A 24,555-nucleotide genomic window follows, 5' to 3' on the forward strand; every position below is an offset into this window, starting at 1 on the left:
AAACACCCTGTGTATAGTCTGCGAATTCGAAAATCCTCTGCCAGAATAACAGGCCAGCCGAACTAGACGAAGCATTACACCTCCGCAGCATGCAAAAGCTGCCGCGCGCCGCTGACAAATCGTAGGGCGCTGCTGTGTTCTGTGCGAACCACCTGTCAGCTGCACAGCAGGCAACTCTAGGATCTGCGATCCAAATTAGATGCCTTGAGAGGTGATGCCTCAACGTAAGAGGAGCAGGGCCAGGAAACCGGATTTCGGTTGTCATGAGTAGGGCGCAGGTGGCAAGGCGATAAACATGTTACGAACACCGCCCGCCTCCTTGACAGCGCGGCGGGCAAGCCCAAGCAACTTGCCGTTAGTTACGAGGGAACGGGTCTTAATGGCCAGGTTGTTATCCCAACGTATTATGTATACAGGATCAATAAGAATAAAGGAAACACCCCAACAACATAACGAAAGCAAAGCGTCCAGAATAGTTATCGGCCATCCATTCGTTGGCCGAGAAATATACGCGGAGGGGTTCAGTGGTCCGCGTATGTTTTAGAACTCAATTTAGGTCGGCCGCAGACAGTATTTATTGCAACAAGGCGATGGTATATGTGCCCCTAATACAGGAGCGTCAATCAGATTTAGTCTTATTTTGTTTCATTAGCCCTGAAGCGTCGGGGTGTTATACTAAGCGAAGCTGGAACATCCGCTAGTGGCCGTGAAAACAACTTCTCCAGTGGACATGAATGCGAGGAAGTTAGGTTTAATCAGCTTTTGCCGCACCTCAGATAATCCTTCGAAGCAAGTAACCTGTAGCGCTGTCCAAGACTGCCTTGCTCTATAGCTTTTGGTTTGTTTTGCGTCAGGACGGCTTGCAAGGCCCAATGGTCAGTCACGATCCAACGAAGCAAGTTGTCTGGGTCCCTGACGGGAAGAAACGGCGTAGATTGCTCGCGGAACTTTTCTACGGGCTGGGAGATAACGGTCGCGCCAGGAAGATGAAGCTTCTTTAGAAGTACCTTAGACAAGATATAATTTGGGAGAGCAGGTCAGCATATTGTTTTGGGAGGGAAAATCTAAAGTATCTAAAGAGAAGTTTGGTTTATGGGGTTTAACGTCCCAAAGCGACTCAGACTATAAGAGACGCCGTATTGAAAGGCTCCGGAAATTTCGACCACCTGGGGCTCTTTTACGTGCACTGACATCGCAAAGTACACGGGCCTCTAGAATTTCGCCTCTATCGAAATTCGACCGCAGGGGCCGGGATCGAACCCGCGTCTTTCGGGTCAGCAGCCGAGCACCATAACCACTGAGCCACCGCGGCGGCCGCTAAAGAGAAGTAAATGAGTGGTCAAAGCCTCCAGGGACGTATTGGGCTTTGGCCGCACGGTACAGGCCGAGGTCAGAATCCCGTAATCCTAAAGCACGAAAAAAAGGGGTTTATCGATAGTTTATCAATAATTGAACGATAAGCAGCCAGCATACTTGTCTCCTGCATAAATCCGCGATGTTACGTACACACAATGACACAACTCGCATCCACTAATTGATTAGCGCCGAAATTTCGAACTTTAATGGGAAAAATTATGCAGAGCGACTCCAAACCACGTGAAATACACAGGCCTTGGTCGAGGCCATCAGGTCCCCTTACGAAATGAACTGCAGTGCTTGTAAACGAACTCACTTCTTGCGGTAGAAAGCAGCTAGAAATGATGAAAAGTGGTGAACGGAGCTAACTCCGGCTGTTATCACTGGCTTTATTTCTAATGAGCGTACTATTATTTGTCTGCGGAAAAGAAACAAAAGAGTGACGCTTACGCTTCAAATTTCATACTTGTGACTTTTGTACAGGAACAATAAAATCTCCCTTAAAAGTCATCTCATGCAGTGGCGGATTTAAGCGAGAAAAGCAATCAGCGAGAAATTCCCTTCGAAAGAAACCATGACAACTCCAGTTATTTCGACGAAGAAAGGCCAAGAAATTCATTGCCTATAAAACCTCCTCCTTTCCCTATAGCCTCCTCCAAGAGTCACCCGTAATCCGTCGTGGTCGCACGTCAGCAAGTGCTTATATAAGCTCACGTTTTCGGTACAGACAATAGATAGTTTTAGCATAGCGGTGACGTATTATCCAAGACGTATACCGAAGTACTCGTTGCCTGCTGCGCAAGCGCGTGACAGAGCCGCTGGCAACGGCTAATTCGGTATACGTCTACACTAATACGCCCCCCCCCCCCCCCCCCCCTATGCTAAATCTCTCTAATGAGGCGTCTTCCAACAGCAGTCTCTATTCAACGTGTACTTGGCGCTGGCGCATAAGCGGCTCCCATTTGAATGTCTTACTTTGCTACCGTGCAATGATAAAATTAGTCGGTCGCCGTCGGTATAATTTCAGCGGCTGTATACAGAACAGAGTCTGGAGCAATGTCCCTTCGTGGTTTCCCCGCCAACGGGCGAGGGAAACGCTCTCGTGAGAATTGTTGGCTCACCTCACGCGGTTCTTTTAATAGCTTCCGCTCCGAGCCACGGAAATCTGTGCGCGATAACTTAACGTAGCGTGAGTCATGCTGGGTTTTTCCTTTCTTCCTGCCTGTTGGTATATTTATTTCCACCTGTCTTCTTTCTTCTCTTGCTCTCTCTCTCTCTCTCTCTCTCTCTCTCGGTGGTGCCAGCAAGAAGGCGCAAGAAACAAAGAGAGAAGAAGCTTTCGGAAAAAAAGAACGGATGCATGCTATACGGGCGGGACCGAAGGTCCCTGCTTTTTCTCGTCCGATTCTTGTCTCGCCTTGACGTTGGCTGGTGTGATTTTCATCAGCCTTGATCTCTCCCGCAGGAGCGGTGCATTTACAATTACGCTCCCGAGAGCTGTTGCTGTGTCACAACGGGCACGCACATGCGTCTGTGCGTGTGTGAGCGTATACTCCCACGGTATAAAGAAGGAAGCCGTGTTTTTGTATTCCGCATGCGACGGCGTCCATTATGGCCGTCTCTCGCGGACTTGGCGTTCTCCAATGGAGGCCATCTTTTACCCCGCTGCTCTGAATATGTTGGTGACCTAAATACTGCTTCTCTTATATGCCCGTCTACGGACACACGGCACTAGTTGTCTACAGCGTCCTCCAGTGAGGAATATTTGCAAAGCAAACGTTCGATCCGTTTCCTAAACATTTTTAATCCCAGCTTCGGCCTCAGCAGGGGTCTCGGTTTAATCTCTATTCGCTCGCATAATGCGAAGCAGCCGCTGCAAACTCAGAACTGGAGCAAGGGAGCGACTTTTGTTGCATTTTTTTTTCAGGGTTGGCCGTATCGAGCTACCGTACAGCAGCGACGATTCTACACTGCATTTTGCCGCAAATATTGTTGAAGACATTTTTAAGAAGCTAGCGCTATACCTCTCCAGTAGCGTCGAATATAAGCGATAATTAAAAACAACGCCAGACTACGACACCTGTTAGGACAACTGTACTAGAACATGGCCTGTGATGCGGAAAAGCAAGCGAGGTGTACAGGTTTATACAGGCTATTCAATCACTGACAATCGACTACACCTACAAGGACAGTGTTAAGCAAGCACAGGTCGAGTGGTCGGTGCTCACAGGGACACCAAACGCAATAGAACGCATTATTTCGGACGAATGGTTCAGTATTGATAAGAAATACAGATTAACCACCACAAGAGTGGATCACACTGAAATGTCATTATCGCTAACGCGAGCAAAAAAAAGAAAACATTGACAGTCAAGTCAACATTGAGAGTGCACGTAGCCTTGAAATGCTTTGCAAGAAAGGCATAGTGCATCCTAGGACGGCTTACAGGTGGTAGTAGCCTCACTCGATTCCTAAAGCGCTTTCTTCACATGACGCTTTTCTGAGATGGAAAGCGCGCTCGGTTACATTCGCTCATTTCGGTGTGTAGCGCGGCGACTGTCTAATATTTTCTTTTCATAAAAGTCTTGTGCACGGGACACGTGCTGAAGGAGACGCGGCGGTGTTGGCACGTGCAATAGAGAACGCCGGGACTACGCCTTAACCAGAAGCTGTCACCGCCACCGTTCCGTCACTCACTACACGTCGACGCAGCTGCAATTAACGTTATCGCTGTACTGCGACCTGTAGCGTGTGGTGCCGCCATGACACCTCCTCTTTTCTGGCACGTGGCCGGCGCTGGTCACGTGATTCACTGCACGTGTCTGATGTGCCACCGCGTTCAAACGCTTCTCTTTTGCGTACTGGACAGCGTGTTCAACTTCTCTTGCTGCACTCGAAGGTCCCCTTCGGTGCTTGACGCTCCATAGTGCTCGCCCGCTCTTCAGCGGCCTTCGCAAACATTGGCGGCGCAGGAAGAGCGGATGAAAGATTGTGAGGACGACGATATCCAACTAGCCCGCTCTTCCACCCTTGCACGATATCTAAGCACAGCCCAAGATGCTGCGTTATTCGCTGAGAAATTTAAGGCTTCGGGAAACAAAGCTCCTCTAACAAAGTGGCATGTTGGTTATGGCATTTATCCAAATCAGCTCTTGAAGACAGGAACAGAAAGGTGAGAATAAAATTCAGTTATCAGTTCATCGCAGCGCGTGCGTGTGTGTCTCACCTTTCTGTCCTTGTCTTCAGACGCAGATTTCGATGACAGCTGCTCTATTTGTGCACGTGCTGGTTCGAATACCGCTCGCGGCTGAACTTTTTTTTTTTTTTTCAGCGAGATACCTTTCGGCCGGAAAGTTCTGAATACTTCGGAAAAGTTCGGCTTCATGTTCAGCTTTATGTTCAGTGTCATGTTTGTTGTGGTTTTCGGATGACGTTCACCTCATTTTGCCCAGAATGGTACTTATAAGCATATCATGCTTAAAATAACGCCATCTCCTCACTCAAGAATAAAGCTCAGCGTCAACAGTAATAGGTGGTGTAGAGAACGATGTTGAACGAAATCTACGTTGCTACATAAATATATTAAGGACACTGACAGCGTATGTCGCGAGCATATGATACTTTAGCAGTCACATGATTCGTATCCAGACTTATTAAGCCAGGAGGAAAACAAGAGGTTTGTTTGAAGGCGAAGGGCTTCGTTATAGATACAGCAACAGCGCGCTTGTAAATGTGTGCGCCGTTAGAAAAAAAAAACGTGAAGTAAAAAAACAGTCTGCGTGTGCAAAACATGACACTGAGGGCGCGACCATGCTTTCGTTATTGCGCAGCGCCTGCGGCGGTGTAAATTCCAAAATATTTCAACAACACAAAAAAAGGTGGTACCAAGGCGGCACCTCGGACGATCAGCGTATGACGTCGTATCAATATTCATAGAAGAAGTGAGTTTTATAAGTCCCTCTTAGCGTGGTTGTGTAATTCTTTCGATGTGCCCGAACGAAACTGTCTCAGCCTTCTAAAGCAGGAACTGTTTTGGAAACGATCCAGAACCCGGCCGAATGTCAACCTGCCTGGCTCTGCTCACAAATTCGAAGCCAGTGCTGCATGCAGTGAAAGGGTTTATGCGGTGAAAAACCGCACGATGCCGCCTTATCATTGCAGAGGATTGTGCTGGCTGCCCAAAAATGCACTGGGCGACCGGTCTTCCATAAGGGATGAGTAAGGCGAACAGCTGCGACAGTATTCTGCCAAGAAAAACCCGCGCTATCTCACGCCTTCGAGAGGCGTTATGCCTCGCCTTCAAATCCCTAGCCCTAGATATTTTGTCTCTCCTTGGGAACAAAAGTACCGCCGGGGTATCTTATTCGCTGCGTTGCAGTTGAACACAAGCGCCAATGAAGGCAGTGAACGCAAGCACTGGTGGTGACTGTAATGTTGCCTTCTTTTGCAATGCAACGAAAGATATGCGAACACACGCACTCGCCGGGGAGGTTGTGTGGCGCGGTAGGATTTCTCAGGATAATCCGCTGATGCGTGCACGAAGTTGGCCCTCGCGAAACAGACGTAGATGGAAAAAAAAAGAAAAGAAAATCGTACGCGATGGTCAACCGACAGTTTGTGATACTTTGTGATGCCGTGTGTTCTGCGTCTGTGGCATACATGTGATGAATGCGTGATGTATGTGTGTGCATGTGCTTGAACTTCGTTCGGTTTGGTTTACGGGGTTTAACGTCCCAAAGCAACCCAGGCTATGAGGAATGCAGTAGTGGAGGGCTCCAGAAATTTTAGTATGCCTGGAGTTCTTTAACGTGCACTGGCATCGCACAGTATACACATGCCTCTAGCATTTGGCCTCCATCGGAATGCGACCGCCGCGTCCGGGATCGAACCCGCACCTTTCACGTCAGCAGCCAAGCACCATGGCCACTGAGGCACTGTGCTTAAAGTTCGTCTACGACTACGCTGTTTTGCTGCAAAGCGCGAGATCGCGGGTTCTTTACCTGGCCTTTACAGCGGAGAAAGTCCGATGGAAGTGAAAGGAAGAGACACTGGAGCACTGATATCTCGGCACGCATCAAAAGTGTTGCAAAGAAAACCGAATTCATTCGCTGCGGCTCTAGTTGTCCATAGTAAAGCTTCAAGAAATAAAGAAAACAAATCAAGAAGAGAAATTTACGCTTCACAAAGGTCTTTAGTAAAGACGAGTGACGTCGACAAAGTACCACGTCCTGCTGTTCACCATATTTTCACTCGGTAAAGCTGTTAACATGTAATCAAACTTTGCAGAAAAGGCTGATTTCAGGACGCGGTTCTTAAAGACAAATTACAATATACTTCCATGGTGTACGCTGGAATACTGTGCAGTTCTAAGCTTCAAATTTTTATACCACGCTTCTAAGATACGTCCAAAGTTAGCGAGCACTCATGAATCTATGTGCACAGAATCCCACAGTTCTTCAGTCCTCTTCTTCTGTGTGCCCCTCCATTGCACGACGTCGGGGCCACTGATCCACATGCAAAATTAGTATATCCTTTCTCCCCAATGAACTTCGAAGCAACTCATTCGCGCCTCCATCAATAAAAAAGGAAGCTGCCCATTCCAGACCTCCCACTTACAATCCCCATGCTTGCTTCATTTGCTACCTCATCAAAACACTGTTCACTGTTTACAACACCCAGCAGTCCCTCGCATCTGATGTGCTCGAAAAGGTATAGTAAGGTTACTATATGCCTGATTGTCTTAAATAATTATAAAGCTTCGGCAGGAATTTACTTCGCTCTCACTCTGCACAATTCTAATCTCACCGTCTGAGAACCAACCATGGACATTCTGCACACCGTAACGCCAACACTGGCGAGATGGTTCATCATCTTCCAAAACGTAAGCGCTACTTCATTCGTATGTCACTCTGACCTTTTGTGTTATCTAAAAATTGTGTAAGTTTGGGAAGACATTCTATGCCCCTTGCAATGCTAAGTGTACTCGCTGCTAAAGTCCGTGGAAAGCCTAGCTTTGGAAGCAAACAAGCTCGCCAGATTTTACGGTAAAAGCTTTGTGAATAAGAAGACACCGGTACTGTCTGCTCCGGATAGACCAGTCAAATCTTCCACAAGGCTGGTGCTTGCAGCCTTTCCGACTTGCATGTTTCTTGCAAACGCCGGAGCTTGTACATAAATCAGGCGACGAATATACAAATAAAACATTCTGAGAGCACTCCTTTATTTGCTCCGTACATATTCATGTATTTGCGCCGCTTATTCTTCACGCTAACGCCTCCACTAGAAGGTGTGTGCCCCGTAGCAGAACTTTCGCTTGTCGGCGATGACCTTTCTATTTGCGAGTTCATCGCCACCTCGAACCGAAAAATGCGTAGGCCGTACGCGGCTTTGTAAACGTGTGGTGCGTCGCGCCTCGCGCGCGAGTACACACCTGTACACAAAAGCGCCGGGCGCTTCGGACTCGTTGTGCGGACTGGGCACATCAGACATGCAAGCTCGCTAGACGTGGGCGATCGTTGGCACCGGAGAACCGTCCCCTTTTCGTACGAAGCGCCACGGTTAGAGGAAACAGGTGGTGTTGTAGACGGGCCACCGCCTGGGAAAAGCGCTCAGTGTGGTTTTATAACTCGTTAGACTCTGGTTCCCCCAGTAGTTAGTACGAATTAAGTGTAACAACTGCGCGCCCTGATAACTCACTGCGTTACATTCGAGGTTTAATGTCTACTGCTGTTAGCGTCATTGTGTGTACTCTCGTGGGCTAATTTCGTCTCGGAGTAGGCGCGCTTGTTTTCTCGCATAATTCCCCCATCACTAACTCTGCAGTGTGTACGTGATGTTGTGGCCCACACAGTGTTATTTGTGCTGCGTCTTTCATCCGCTGATCCACTTTCATCCGCAGTAAAATTTGATGACACATGTATTATTTTTTTTTTCACTAAACATAGTTACATGTGCAGCCTGGATTTACTGACCACAGGTCTATGCCCTTAAATCAAGGGCTAGATTTCTCTGAGCTCTGTAAAGCATCACAGCCAGTAGCATTAGTCTGGTGTGTGTGTGTGTGTGTGTGTGTGTGTGTGTGTGTGTGTGTGTGTGTGTGTGTGTGTGTGTGTGTGTGTGTGTGTGTGTGTGTGTGTGTGTGTGTGTGTGTGCGTGCGTGCGTGCGTGCGTGCGCGTGTGTGTGTGTGTGTGTGTGTGCGCGCGCGCGCGCGCGCGCGCGCGCGCGTGTGTGTGTGTGTGTGTGTGTGTGTGTGTGTGTGTGTGTGTGTGTGTGTGTGTGTGTGTGCGTGGTGTGTGTGCACGCGCTATAATTTCCTTGTCTTTCAAATAATCAATCAGTGGAGGTAACTTTTTTTTAATTAGCGATGATTATTACTTCGCAAAGAGTTGTTGATGTAATATGGTGGAGTGCTCTGCTGTTTCTGCTTTGCCACGAGCTTGGAACTCCTTTAAAAGTCGTCACTTCTGCATTTGCCTAAAGAACGAGTGACAGGTTTTACCAGAAGATCAGAACAACAATTAAGGGCGTCCTCCAAGACACGCCACGCCACCGAAGACGACAATTAGACCATTCCACAAAGATCATCACGTGCAACAAAAATGAAGACGGCATACTTCGCCTGCTCATAGCGCAATTATGCGCTCTTAAGATGGACCACTTTGCTCTTTTCTAAAGCTGCGCAGGAGCGCAGTCGACACACCTATCTTGAGTCTCTTAATGAAAGCGGCAGCCTTTGAGAAAACTGGCTTCTCGTCATCATTACAAAAAATACCGCGGGCGCTGTCTTTGCGTGTTCTCAGAAACGGCTAGGCAGGGCCCGCCGCTCTTCAAGACACGAGATCGCGACCGGCTAGTACAGGCTGGTCTCGGGCACAGCCTCCACACCTCGTAACCTCCAGCCTCACCTGACGCCGGATTTCCGACGCACCACAAATGGGCGGGAAACAAAGCCCGGCAAGGTCGAGGGCACCGGGCCGTCTCTCGTCACTGGGTTCCCTCTGTCGGTGAATGACTTTAGATTCCTCTGACGAGTCCTTCATACGCGTACCGCCCAGGAAACGACTGGGAAGGGCTGCTGAAGAGGCTTCTTAATGAAGATATAAATGCCCTGCGACGCGACATTTGGGAGTACGCGGTGCCTGCAGAACTGACACTGCATCACTGAATCATGATAGCGCTAGGTTAGTCTGCTTTGGCCTTTGTATGGCTGGACTCGTGTCCCCGCTACACCCGTCTGTTCGAGGCTGAATTCCTTCGACGCTCTACAACCGACAGAGTTACACCAATGACTACGACGTGTGCCAGTCGATTATTTTCCAGGGCTGTGCGAAATTCGAAATTTTAGAATCGAATATATACTTCAATATCCTGTATTTGTACATAGTGTATATTGCCGCACTACTACTATCCATTCTTACTATCGCTCCCCCCTTTGTTTCCCTCTCCCTGTCCTTTTATTCTCGCTAGCCGCAGCTCAAGTGCTTCAGGTTTCGTTGGCCGATGCCGCGGCTAGCAACATCTGTTCCTTCCATATTTATTTCAATTTTTCTTAACAATAAATAGCCACTAACAACAATCTAATATTCTCCTATTAGTGCATGTTAAAAAGTATTCTGCATTAATCGAATATTTTCTCAAGCTTTCTAATACTTTTTCAACGATTTCCCGAATAAAGCACGTTGTAGTTTCCGACGGCTGTCTCAAAAACGGGGCACATTCGACGTCGCACAGAATGCTGCCGCGATCAGCCTGGGTCTATTCGTGTCGTATCGTTTAAAATACAAATACGTGGCCTCCAAGATTGGGCGACATGGCAGAGCTTGCTCAGCGAGTCTTGATTCGATGCCTGATCTCGGAGGCCATGGCTCATACGCAACTCTCTCCGCTCTCATCTACGGAGACGTGGCGCTAGATTATTCGCTGTCGTCATCAGCGGCAAAACATAATTTTTCCTATAGAAATAGCATGACGGTTGTAGAGTTAATGTACTGACTTTGTAGTTACAGTTACAGTCTTAGTACATCTCTAAATCTAAAGCGCCTCACCACTGCGCCGTATACCACTGCGCCACAGCTAGCTCTCAGCTGTTATGCGTGGATATAGTTTTGTAAGACTATTCGCACAAACAGATAATATTAACAAAATATTCAATTCGTATTCAATTCCAATTGAATTCGATTCAAGTCATATTCGATTTGTAATCGCTTTAGTTTTAAGCAACAGTATTCGTTTTCGATTCGACAGCCAAGGTGCATTATTCGTATTCGATTTAGTTCAAAAAAGTACTATCAGCACACCCCTTCTATTTCGTTTTGCCCGCTGAAGTGGTCCTCATTGTTCTCTTGCAGCCACGCAATCAATCGCATGAGCCTGCCTGCTTTAATGTCGAAGAAAACACTAAAGCTTTATTATAAACAGAGCTTTCAGTCCTATGTGTACTCGTTTCAACACGCGCATTACCCTTACAAAAGTTTCTTTACACAGTCTATCGTCTGTCCATATACTTCTGTCTATAAAGTCTATAGACTTTCTATAGACAAACCCTAGAGAACAACCTATAGGCAATACAAATCCTATAGACAGTCATAGACAATCTATAGATTTTTGGCCATACACTTTGAGTAGACTTTTGTCTATATGCTAGTCTATAGACCATGAATAGACAAAAAGAAATACTTATAGGAAGGCGATAGAGTCTATAAGAAGTCTATATACTTCTATAGGCCATTTTTATAAGGGTCATTCCTTCGCTGCGGCTAGTACTTCCACAGTACGAAGGCCTGTGAATCGTAAAGTTGACCTTTTCGGCTTCTGTTGCAAGCATAACTCCAAGGCCATGCCTTCAATGCAGTGTGTCCTGTGCTTCTGCTTCAGCGGCTCTGCAGCGTTCGCGCAGTAACTGAAGCTCGCCTATAACCCACGGGCGTGTACATGGGCGTTGTCGAGACGAGTATTTAATTGTCGCGGCGTGTCGAGGAGCCGAGTTTACCCACGTTCGACGTACGTACACGCAACTAGGCGTCGCAGAGGCTGAGACGACACGCCTCTTCACGGACGGCGTATAAACTACACTGCTGTATACGCACTGCACGGTTGACACCATTCCAAAGTGGCGCACCTCTCCCGAAAGTGCGCCTAACGGTTCATTCCCAGCCTGTTTACTCGTTGGCGTGCTCCATGCCACACCCGCATCGCAAGGGAGAAACTGTCTCATTTGGGACACACGACGCCGGTGTAACAAAATCGTCAGTGCTTATGTAGTTACGTACCGGTAGATCAGTAATGGAAGGAGTGGTAATTACTAGGGGTGTGCGAATATCATATTTTTCGAATACGAATCGAATACGAATACTTGGTTCCGAATATCGAATCGAATATTGAATAATCAAGGACAGACGCATTTAACCACTACAAAACATTTATTTGAGCACCCAAGAACATCACAGTCAACTATCAATGATTAAATGAGCACAAAAGGTGTGCGTGGCTGCAAAAAAAGTATCAAAGTGTGGAACATGATTCTGAGCAGAGTGGAAATATCAGAGAATATGGCTAGTACACAGCATTGATTAAGGCTAGCTCGCCATAAGCACAAAACCGCGTTGCTGGGATGAACATAAAAGGTTGTCGTGAAGGAAAACCGGCTGCTCCACACGGTCTGGCAGAAGTAGTTTCCTTCTAGCTGAAACGACTTCTCCAGCCACAAAAAATGCCCTCTGACATAGCACTGAACTGGCAGGTATTGCGAGGTATTTTGTGCACAGTTCTGACTATACCAGCTTCGCAGGTATAGCCACAAAGAAGCTCACCAGCACAGTCAGCTACTGCATGGCCCAACGTTACGCATTGCTCTGGGCGCCGCCATGTTGTTATGTCTCTGTGGATAGGACTTGCGGACCGAAATGAACGCCGATGCTCGCAATATAATATTCGGCTAGATACGAATATTCGCGTCAGGTCGAATATTCGAAACAACACGAATACTTGGATTTCGAATCGAATACGAATACTAAAAATATAATATTCGAATTATATTCCAAATTTTCGAATATTCGCACACCCCTAGTAATTACGATTAAAAAAACGTAACTATAACGTACTTTTACGTAATTATTTCTTAGTGTAAGAAACTTCTAATGAAGTTAGCGAAAGGAAGGGTTGCCTACATTTGCTAGCGAGTGTACGCGTCTTGTTTCCCACACGTGCTTCACAAGCTATGCTTCTCTGAGCGTTTCTTTGGCTTCATTTCAGGAACGTTCACGTTTGCAGTCTGCCATACTTTTAAATTGCATTTGTTTCCATGCGCGCATGGATATACCGTTATTTTCCGAGTTATTTTTATTCCGCAAGTCAGCGTTGTTCATTCACTTGAGCACTGAAGCGTGACATAGTCAGGTTATCCCGCGATTTCGTCTCTTAGCCACCAGATCTCATTTATTTCGAGGCAGGTAGAGAATCCATCTGCACTCATATGATCTACGTCGGGAGGCTAGCCCAAACTTTATAATTGTGCCCGGATCAATATCTAGCCCAGCGTGCAGAACGGCCGGGCTAACTGCTCTGATTGGCGAACCACGTAGTTCGATGCTTCAAGAATAGATTAATTGGTTGTAGGGATGCGAAGCGTCTATATAAACTCCCAATATGAACCCGTTGCGGCTGAAGAACACCGCAAGCGGCTCTAGCAGTGCGTGACCATTCGACCGAAATAGCCCGAGCGCGGTGGACTGCACTGGTAGAAGCGAGAGATCTCGAGCGCGTTTTCTGAATCTGCCCGCGAAAACCGCGATCAACCAACTGCAGCATGAGCAGCATGCTGTTCCGCAAGATCTATAAGTAGGAAGAACCCCGATTCGCCCACGTTTCTGCAAGGTGAGTCACAAATACTTCGAAACGCTTGACTGGTGCTATACTATGAATAGTCCTTTTAACTAGCTCCGAGGAAAAAGAACACTACATATATCGCCCGCGCAATCGCTCATCACCGTTACGGAAAACTAAATATAACGCGGCCGCGACGGGTTAGAAGCGACGGCACGCGCCCAGCGATAACCGTGTAGCAGCTGTAGTTGCGCTTCTGGGTGCACCCAACCCGACTACTTAACTGGAACGGAGCGTCTTCTCTATGGCTTGCAACGTGCGTAGCGCTGCAAAGCAACCTGCAAGTTCAAGCCCGTGAACTTCTCACGGACACGAATGGCCGTGACTAATGCAATGGTGCCTCCGAATGGCGATGCACAGGAGCGTATGCCTATGTACTGACTGCTTCTTCAGGTGTGGTATGTGCGTGCGTACGTGTGTGGCCGGAGGAGGTTCGGGGATGCCGAGGTGTGACCGACAGGGTGGGTCCGCAGTGCGAGCACGGTTTGGCGGCTTTCGTTGTGAGATCGGGTGCTGCGTGGTTCTAAATGGCCTCGCGAAAGGACGAGAATTAAATCACACGCGCGGCCGCACCCAACGAGCGAGGTGCCGATTAGAGCGGATGATGACGGTTGATGAGGGACCCGAGCAGACTCGGCCGCTTATACAGAACGTCGTCCCAGAAGTTGAGCCGGTCGATGCTCTCGCGTTGTCTCTATAGTCTCCCGAGCGTTGGTGCGGGTGTGAATTGACTGCGCCGCCGAGGTTTCTTTCTACCAAGGGTCGCAGCCTGTACTGAGCGTGTTTTATGCGGAGCTATACGGCGTCCATACATGGCAGACGGGTCGCGAGCGGTTCACCTGCCGTTTCATGGCCATGCGGGCTGCTGGTCTGAGTCTATATATATATGGGCTCGTAACGACCGGCCCCGTGGGAAAGACGTGCGGCGTGGTGTAGTTTGGTGTGATATACATCGTGCGGTCGTGGTGCTGAGGGGGAGGGGGGGGGAGGGGGGGGGGGGGCAGGGGGTGGGGGGGGGGGGGGGGGCTTGAAATGGTCAATGTACTGTCGGTGTGTGCATGCAGTCTACGCGCAGGATTCGTATGAATGGTGAAAACATGGGCCTCGGTTTCGCTTAAGCGCAAGCTTTTGCGTATTCGCAACTGCATCGCAGACACGGAGTGAGCAGACTTGAATAGCAACGCTTTTGTGAAATAATGGACCCCAAGAAATGCAGTAAGAAAGAGAAAGAAACAGGTTTTTATCCATTCGGCCTATTCCGACTGCTGTGTCTAACTATCAGTCACTTTACTGGTGCCGTGCCTTTGATCTCTGCCGTGGGACACAATACTCGCCCCTACAAGCCGTGTTTACTCATTTAAGAACAAAATGCAGGCGGACACGTACAGCTCTTCACAAGAGCGTCCTCAGCCAACCTCAAGCGTCTAGGGCATCATGCCAGGTCTTCGAAGTGAGGCGTGAATTTCTGTTAGCATCCACCGCAGTTGGCCGTGGCGCTGCAGCCGACACCTCACCACTTATCGTCTCCCACGTGCAACAGCTGTCCGACGAGTGCGTTAAAGTCGGTATAGACAACACCTCTCAAAGCAACACTGGAACCAGCCGCTGTGTTATATGTCTCTTCACTGCTTTGTTGGAGTTACAAAAATGATGTCAACTTAATGCCCCTTGGACGTCACGGATGAAACGCAAGGAGTGCAGGACTAAACTTCGCTATCAAATACCTACGTTGAGTAGCGCTGCAGCAGCAGCAACGTCGATGACAACAAAAACTTCGAGATCACTGCGGCGACCCGCATTGAGCAGTGCGAAAGCAAAACGTCCACATACTATATCGACGTCCGAGCCTGCTCTGACGTCCATGTACTATATCGACGGCTATGGCTATTTTGACGTCTAAGTGCAGTTATTTCGCGTTTTTTTCGCGTTTGATTAACTAACTAATTACACCTCATCAACCAAATTTTTCCCACGGCGACATTTTGTCACACACTATCTGCGCGCAATCACACTTTCACACATTTATCTTAAGAGGACGGCGTAATCGAGAGGACAAATTTGTGAACACATTTTGCTGACGCGACAGAGCCGTATAATGCTTTCGTATTAATATAAACTTCAACGTTTGGTGCCATTGAAACCAGCTGCTTTCTTTCCCAGGCACTCAGTCAGCCAAGGGACTGCCTCGCGAATGCTCTCGTTGCACAACGACGCAAGAGCTCGGTTTCGCGATCCACTTTTACGCGGGACGCAAATTAGAACCTTGATCCTTGCCGCCACAAGGGTGGCCCGGTAAATGTGCTCTAAGTACGTACAGCGATGTTCTCTCCGAGCGTCGGCAAGGAGACCCTGACCTGGTGGTTCCCTAAGCCAGGGCACTCTGCAGGCGAGATGCGACCGGCCTACCTGTCGCATGTGAGGCAGAGTCTCATCAATCAACAGCGGCCTTGTAATCACACACACACACTCGCTCAAGCGCACACACACCCCAAAGCCGTCGGCGCACAAAATTCAGCGCGAGCCTACTTAGCGGGCGGCTCCCCGGACGAGCCATCGCGAGGCGTATCAAGTGGTTGATGCGCGGTGATTCATCTCTTATTTATGCGCGCGCATGCATCTTTAGAGCGCGCGCTGCTTGTACAACGGTATAACAATGAGAACACACGGGGCATACACACACAGCGAGTTCATTGTTGTAGGGGATCGTCTTTCTGGAGCTTCATCGTCTCTGGACACGAAGCACGCATGCAGGGGAGCGGTTCTGTCCTCCCATTAGGCTCGCGTATCACGTAGTTATCAAGACTAGGGAGTGTGAGCGGGGCTGTTATTTGAGAAAGCGGCCCGATACATGTGTGACATCGCGGTGGTTTCGTTTTCGGACGACCGTCGCGCAACACGCGATGCCTATACGCCACGGAAGAGTGTTTGCTGGGCCTAATTTTATTCGGTTCGTTGGCCGCTCGCTGGCCGACATACATCCTTGGGGCAGCTTGGGGTTCGGTCGTTATGGCGCCTAATTCGATAAAAGGTGTGGGCGTGAAGGACCACCAACAAACCATGGTGGGTATACGACGTTTTTCTAGGGTGGTATGAAGAAGTGCATCTCGGTACAGGTGAAATAACAGGTTGTGGTATTTTGGCCCAACTCAGCGCCGTGAGAGTTGTGAGCAGCGCAGCAGGAATAGGGCTACATATTTATTTCGGCTAGAGTTTGGGACCAATAGTTATAAATGCTACCCTTGCTGCTGATGACATTCGAGATGCATGAGTGGCCTAAGCAGCGTTGCACCTTAGCTGTCGCAATTTCTAATCACGTTGAAACAAACACAAGGAAATATTCAGTAGATGAACATGAAATGATCAACCCCGAGAAAAATTCTCCAGTAATGAAAGCATATAGCTTTGCGAAAGGACGTACATACCACGAAAGAAGACAGATGTGGGAAATCGCCTTGAACTATCGAAAGAAAAATACTTTGACTAACATTAGGAAACAGAAAGAGAGCGGCGTGGGTAAGGAATGTCTAGTTAATAATGATCCTGGCTGAAATCAAGGGTACAGGAAATTGAGCTGGCCGGAACATAACGTGTGAAGATGTAACTGACACTCTGTGAAAGTGGTTTTCAATATAAAAAGAAAAGTAGCTGTGGGCGGCTAGAGACATGGGGAGGGGGGTAGAGGGGGGCGAGTTTGCCGTTTGTATGTGGGGTTTAACGTCCCAGAGCTGCATATGGTCTATGGGACTCAATAGTGGAGTGATCCACATTAATTTAGACCGCCTCTAGGCGTCTTAGAGCTAGGATCGCCCAGCACAAGGGCGTTTTTGCGCTTCACCTCCAACGAAATGTGGCGGCCGCTGCTGGTATTCGATCTCGCGACCCTGTTATCAACAACCGAAAGTGGAAATGTGGTTGGGAAATTTGCATAGATAAGGTGGTTAATTAATGCTCAGAGGAGAGTACATCTGTCGTGCAGTGGACGCAGTCTGGGTGATGATAATTATTTGCTAATGTACGGTGCGTCGGTAATGATCATGGTGCAGTAATGTACAGCAAGTTCCTATATAAAGTACAATTCCTATATAAGGTACAACTGCCCGAGCATGTAGCGCTCAGATTTTAGAAAGCGGAAACCTGACGTGGACGACATCACTATAGGTGTCAGTGATGTAAGTGGTATCGTCGGAGTCTTGCATTTACACTGCTTAAGACGTTTTCTGGGCGTGTCAACTTTTACGTGCTTGAGGCAGGACTGAAAGTGGAGTCTGGACTTGTGACCCAGAGAAGCGCTGTAGACTTCTTTACCTGTTTTTTTTTTTTTTTTTTGCCCGCGGAGTTCACTGTGCCTTGCCAAACTAAAAACCGAAAACCATCAAAGAATTCCTGTTTCACAGGCATAGCCGACCTCTCGTGAATAACGTAAGCCACACCGTGTGTTTGCATTCATATTTTAAAATATCATTATAACAGGAAATGCAAATCAATAGACATTATCCTAATCAACAATCTTTAACGGTTCGTCGACGTTCATAAATTGTCCAGAGCTGTATTAGCAAAGGGTAAAGTTCGAGTTAATGGACAGCAAGCAGCGAGGCAGCAGGTCCGAGAATAGCGGCCACCTAGAGAAACCGGACCACAAACCTGCTGCGTACTATTCAATCTGCAATGCCTTGTAGATACAGCTCTCCTATGAAACTCAGCACCAACCAGCCCCAATTAAGCCATCTTAGAAGCAACGGAGAGGCTAGCAATACGCCCTGCCATAGAGAATAACAAACGTCGTTGCACTGCATGCAGTGCCAAAAAAGCGCAGAGTTCCGATAAGCATATGCGGGGCAGGTTTCGAAGGTGCAGACACACAATAGCACCACAACACGCATGAGCGCAGTGCGTGTCCTAAACGCATTCACCAACATGCGAGCCAACAACCTATTAGGCTAAGAGCGCCACCCACGCACATTCCAAGTGCGCCAAACCAGACGCCGAGTGGCCCACATCCACGCAACTGCACACTTTCAAACGTTGGCGAGCTCCCTCCTCTCCACACCCTCGCACCCGCGCCGCGCACGCGAACAAACACGAGCGTCGACGACGAAAACGATTTCCATGCAAGTGGCGGCGCCGTGACCTTTGTGTTCGCGCTCGGTTTCGCCGTGGACGCCGCAAGCCGTTGTTTGCACGCACACACCATTCATCAGCGGCCGAGTGAGAGCCAGGCCGCGTGCCGAGAATGCGGTACAAAACACGTCGCGAAGAAACAACTGCGGATGAAGAAGAAAGCGGCGAAGCCGGCTTCGCGTCTTCCGCTGTCAAGAGCAGGGTTCGACCGGCAGGCGAGAGAGAGGAGCAAAGGAAAGAGGAGGAGGAGGTTTGGACATCCTCCGGCCACCGCCATTCAACCAGAAGAGGGCGCTGCGCGGCTTCCTAATTCAATGCATCTTTGTCTTGGAGCGACCGCGGCCTTTGACCCTGACGCTGTTCGCCGGGCGTGCGCGGCGCAAGAAGACATGCCCGGCGATGCGAGAGCGTTTTAACGCTGTCTGGCACGTGTCCGCCGCGTTGCCGGCCGGTCTAGACGGCCGCCAACTCGAGCGGCACTCCGGCCAAGTGCTAGTGTCTTCCGAGACAATGAATCACCGCCGCCGGCGGTCCGTCTGCCGGGGCCGGCTCTGCTTTCGTTTTCGCGTTTCCAGCGCAGCTGAGGCGCTGCTCGGAAAGTGGCTGCCTGTTTGTTTGCCAAATTTGCGTGCCTTTGTTGTTCATTTACCTTTCATCTACGCGTCCTGCGCTAGTTCGATCTGGCATCCTCTTCTTAGCCTGAATTGTTCACTCTGCGGCCTTTTCTTTTTTGATAAGGTGGTAGCGACCTCGATATTCGTCTTCGTTGGCCTCCGGTGTTTGTTGGAACGCGGAGTGAAATAAGAAAGGCCTACTTGGCAGATGCCCCTTCTCAAACGAGCGATAGCTTCCCGATTTAGCACGAGTCTTCCGCATTCGGGTGGAGGTCGCATAGCTTTCGCAACCTTAGTCTTCAGCGAAAAGGGAGTGACGGATGGCGCGCGAAGTGAACGTCAAGGTATCTCTGCTTTTGATCGCCCTCAAAGGCTTCCGACTTCAGCAAGGACAGCGTTTATTCCGAGTGTAAGCGAATAGCCCATTTTTTTTTTCTGGCTTGCAGTGAAGTGATATCAACAAAAATAATATAAAAAAGTAAAGAGAACACATTTTTGTCACGTATGCCAACATAAAAATTCGGCATGGTGCCTGCGCCGTTGCTCTGTTGAGTCGAATTTCACGTCAGGTGCCCTTAAATATTCTGAAGATTGTAGGAGGTAAGAAAGCATTAGGCATATGATTTTCAGCTGCATATCTAAGTGCGCTCTGAGTTAAGTCCGTGGTGCCTACATATCATCCAGGAAGCAATCGTTCAAGTCTTGCTAGAGCTGAGTAATTGTGCGCTGCCTATCAGTCGTTAAGGATCCAATTGTGACACCCTACCATCTCGTAGCAAATTGATCCTTGTTCAGTTCTCGCAGACTATACAAAACCGCCTGATCGTAAAGAACGTGTTGGCCGTTCTCACCGAATGAGCAGTGCTTCTTGACGAACGAAAGGTTCGCCAGAGCTGCGCTGGCAAGAGTGTTTCCCATCTACAGTACAAGCGATGCAGAAGGACGGACGGTGCACGAACTTAGTGTCTGTTGCTGTGTTTCCTAGAGCACGTTGGCTGCTCTAGCCCTCGCTGCCGAACGTGATTGCCTTCCACGTGATACATGCTCAGGCAAGAAAAATTCCGGTTGCTAAACGGAAACCGAAAAGCTGTTGTTGCTATGGGTCAAATGGGCCGGTGTTGTTCTTTGCTGTGGATGGGGATACGGGGTGGCAAAAGTGGAGGCCTCCGGACCACAGTCTTCGTGCAGTGTAGGGAACCATGTGAGATCCCATGCTACACAGTTGCCACGGGGCGCCATTCCGCGCGGAGAAGCCATTGCGCAGGCATCTTTTTGATGATGTCATGGTGCTTGACGTTGAAGTAATTTCTGGACAGTCAGCACAGACAAGCGAGCCAGTAGGTGACTCGATGCAGAACGTATTTTGGAACCGCGCAAGGAAACGCGGAAGTCGTGAACCGACAGGCAGCACAAAGCACGCCTTGTCTCCTGACTTTTCTTGGCGTCGTCCCCGCTTCTTCTCACGGTTCCCAAATGCTTTTAAAATTTGATCCGCGTCAGCTTGTATTGTAACGCCGCCACAAAGGCTGTGCAATGCAACTGTCACTTTTGATATTATCTTGGGGGAACCGAGAAGTTTTCGAATAGTTTCCTCTTTTTCTCTCCTTAGTAACCGCCGTGTGACGGATGCTAGAGACAAAGAACGACGAAGTGCACGTTCCCAGTGCTCGCGTGTCTCCACCATTTCTGCAGGCAGCACAAGAAGGACGTACATCTGACCCGCCCGGCCTTCAGCGTCCATGGAAAACACGCCGCTGCTGTGCGTCGAGAACCCGTCGCGGCCAGTGGCCTTCGTTACTCGCCCCGCTACGCCCGAGAAGAGCATCCGGAGACGTGTCGTGTCCTGCACCAACGAGCTCCGTCGGTTCGCCGGAAGGTGAGGTTTCAGGGTCTGCATTTTGCTTCCGGAGTGAATCCTACCCTGACAAACATGTTTTAATGCAGGGAAGACCAGGGGAATAACACTACCTGAATTTGCGTGCACCCACGGCGCGTTTAAGCGATAGGGAGGCTGCAGCCCAACTCAGTCCGCAGCCTGATGGGCGTAACTGAGTCAAGACCTACCTTAACTACATTTGAATCCAACGAGTTCGCTTCGGGTCAATCTCTTGAAAGCGAGAGGAACTCGAGTCTTCACTCAGCCTAAGCTTAGGATATTTGCGGGTGTCATAGAGCCCCAACGCGCGATTAAGAGCAAATCCTTCTCAACAGGCGGTGAATGAGAGGGTGTTCAGTTAAAAGACGCAACGTCGCCCTTTTTCCTTGAAGACAGAAGTGCAAAAAGGTATCATCGTAAAAAATTGTTGGAGGCCTTGATGACTGTCGCGTGCGATGAGGCTGCGACAGCAGCGATGCTGTACCCAAACATCTGTCGTGCACTGGTGGCATGGTGACTGCTGGGTATGGTACCAGTGATTTAGGCGTCCTTTTTGCTGACTTTTAATTAGCACCCCATTATAACAGGCGCTGACCATTCAGATATTCCGCGGTGCAAATTGGATCAGAAAGCGGCTACAAGGCGAGCTATCCAATGACTGCGCATGGTTTCCTGCGTAATAACTCCGTTACATTTCACTTGATAGTGAAATGGTTTCCTGCGTAATAACTCCGTCACATTTCACTTGATAGTGAAGTGCAGCCTTTTTCGGACGACTGCCCAGTCAAAGCAGTCAAAATACGACGAAGTGTTTGGGATTTTTCATCGCTTGTGCACCTGAAATTATTCATGTATAACTAAGCTTTCGGCTCACTGTGTTTGCGTGGAGAGATGTGAGAGGTAACACTTCTTACCTACGCATTCTAAGCCGCATAGGTATTTCGTTATCCTGTCACAATGTAATTCTGGAGACGCTTTCCTGCCTCTTCTATGTCCTTTTTTTCACATGTGGAGACGCTCGTACGACGCCGAAATTTCACATTTTGACGCTTCACTTTTCAGGCTCACAGCAGTGGCAGTTGTTCTGGTGATTACTGCGTACTTGACCTTCAACGGTACATCTCGGATAGGTAAGCCGCAAATCAGTGTTATCGCTCTCATCAAACCTGCTATTTGGCTTACGCGGTAGAGTCAGTCGAAAAATTGAAAGCAAAATCCAAAGTTAAAGCCCTGATAGCAGGTGGCGTTCAGATAAAAGGGATGATTCTACTAGTACGATGACGGCACACCGCAATCAATGGAAAGTGGGGGAAAAAATCTCTTAGGCGATCTCGGTAGATCGTACGAATGTGTTAGCGTCAAAATGGTCGGTATATGCGAGGTTGACACGCTAAAGTTCGTTATACCCGATGTGGCACATTTAGGTTCGTTGTATCCGATGTTACCGCACTAATATTCGTTATACTGGAGTGGCATACTAATCAAGTTTGCTATATCCAAGGTAATGTATAATTTCATTATAAAACACACGCGCCACGCGCGACGGCGGTCGCCATTCGCGCTTGCACGCACCCTCCTAACGCTAACGAAGAAAAAATTGTGAGGGCACTTTGGCAAATGAAGTGCTGAGAGGTGTAAGCCGAGGACACTATGCCGTGACGACTTCCGGTGGATGTGACGTCACACCGTTCCCGTGGCTGTATCGATACCCAAATTATACACCTTTCGGATACATCTTTCGGGGATCTTAAGTGTTAATTACGCTTAATTACACATTTTCCCATCTGATTTGACACAAATACGGCGTTTTCCCGACCATTCTGTGCCAATTTTCACTATGCCGTGACGACTTCCGGTGGATGTGACGTCACACCGTTCCCGTGGCTATATCGACGTCTGCGTTATTTCGACGCAATTTTGACATATTTAACTATAATTAATTAATTACTCTACACTCATCAAACGTGGCTTCTAGGTTCATTTTTTCCTCTTCTATCTTAAGCAGCCATTCGTTTCCTCCTATCTTTTTTAGTTCCCGAGTTAGCACGAGTGAAACGCTGCCAAAGGTGTGACACCCTCTGCTAACAGACGACAGTATGAGCCATTAAAGGCTTTCGCCTTAAAAATCTCGCCGTCTCACTGAATGACTCCTCTTCCCTGCTGTACTGCTACTTCCTTTTATGGAGTAAGTGCATCGGCCAGCGAGCCGCTGTCGAGCTCTTTTGGACGTCGTCCTTCCCTCACGTCTCTTCCCAGGGGGCCACCCGTCATACGCACAGCGCGCTCGTCCCGTGAGCCCGCACATATTCTTCGTGGCGGTCGGACACGTGCTCAACGTCAGCGCCCGGTTTTCGTGCGCCGTCGAGTCCGCGGCCGCGCACCACCCCCAGTGGACCGTGCACGTCCTCGCCGCCACGGGCGACGCGTCCAGTGGAGGCGTGAACTCCTCCTGGCTGCACGGGCCCTTCGTGAGGATGCTGAGCTCCCTGCCAAACGTCGTCTTCGGCAGCGTGCAGGTGAGCCACGGGCGCCTGTTGAAGAGCTCCGGAGGAATCCTGGTCATTTGACAGCACCAGCTGTTGTTAAAGGCTTTTTGCACGGAGATGGCGTTGTTGGCAGGAATAACGACATCGTTCGTTAAAGAGATCTCGTGGTCATTGTCTACTCGCGCAGCGTTTTGCCCTAGCCACCTTCTGTCTTGTAAAGAAAATAAATTAACTTCGAAATTTAAACGACGCGCTCACTTTTTGTAAGTTTCTTTCTTCCACATCCCTTCCACATGCCCAGCTGGTAATGAAGCAGGTTTCTCTGAAGTGCTGCAGTGGACGTGCTGTAGTGACCTTCACAGCAATAGCTGTTAGTCATGTTTTCCTTTTTATGCGGCGCCGGTGTCGTTGGCCTAACCAACCAGGTTCATAACGTCACGCTGATTTGTCACACTGGAATGTTGTCACGCATGACGCCATGACAACGTAACTCGCTTATTGGCCAGAATGCCAATCACTGATTAAACGCTCCGACTGGCATCAGCATTTCGCACTACTATAGCTGTCGCTGAAATCCGCATTGCCGCAACGGTTGTTTTTTCTTTAACCTATATTTTTCCTTAGAACGTGTCTTCATTGTACTTTAAACGTTTCGCTCTTTCTCGTTTACCTTTCATTGGCATTAAAGGGCAACTGAAGCGGTTTTAGAATTCGATGAGTTTAAGGTTGCCGAATGTGCGAAATGTGCAGGTAAAACCTGCGAAATCGTTTTGCTCTAGCATTTGAAATGGTGGCGTAATCGCCGAATAAAGTCGTCGTCGGCGTTCAGGCTTCACTGAAGTGCACAGCGACGGGAAGAGGCCCCGATAATGACGTCACGTATGACGGCACTACGTTTCCAGCGAAGAAACGGTTATTCCATGGAAGAAAACCGACGCCATCGAAGGTGAAGCTTACGATGCATTGTTTGGCGCCATCTGACGACGAACAGCAGCATGCAGACGTAAGCAGCGGACATTGAAATTTCGGCAACAATGACGTCACTGCTGAGTTTCCTCGCGCTCCTCCAACGCAGTGAGGAGAAGCCTAAACATCGTCATAGTTTTAATCGACGATTATGTCACCATTTTAAGTGCTAGTGCAAAAGTACTTTGCATGGTTTATCTAGAAGCTTGATAGATTCAAATTCTTGAATAACCTCGAATTCTCGAAAAACCGTTTCAG

The 24,555-nt window shown here is 48.7% G+C and overlaps 1 protein-coding gene across 1 annotated transcript in view; it reads left to right on the top strand.

Annotated features, from left to right (window-relative positions):
• The window catches only part of LOC149364494 (lactosylceramide 4-alpha-galactosyltransferase-like), a 166,930-nt gene that overhangs the window by 140,688 nt on the left and 1,687 nt on the right, over positions 1-24,555 (top strand). The window contains exons 2-4 of the mRNA XM_089574452.1: positions 20,662-20,845; positions 21,908-21,975; positions 23,063-23,361. Coding sequence (XP_089430578.1) covers positions 20,709-20,845; positions 21,908-21,975; positions 23,063-23,361 — 504 coding nt within the window. The 5' untranslated portion in view covers positions 20,662-20,708. The remainder of the gene's footprint in view (positions 1-20,661; positions 20,846-21,907; positions 21,976-23,062; positions 23,362-24,555) is intronic.

This window comes from Amblyomma mixtum, chromosome 2 (assembly GCF_055824585.1).
Source record: "Amblyomma mixtum isolate Tamu chromosome 2, ASM5582458v1, whole genome shotgun sequence".
NCBI lineage: Eukaryota > Metazoa > Arthropoda > Arachnida > Ixodida > Ixodidae > Amblyomma > Amblyomma mixtum.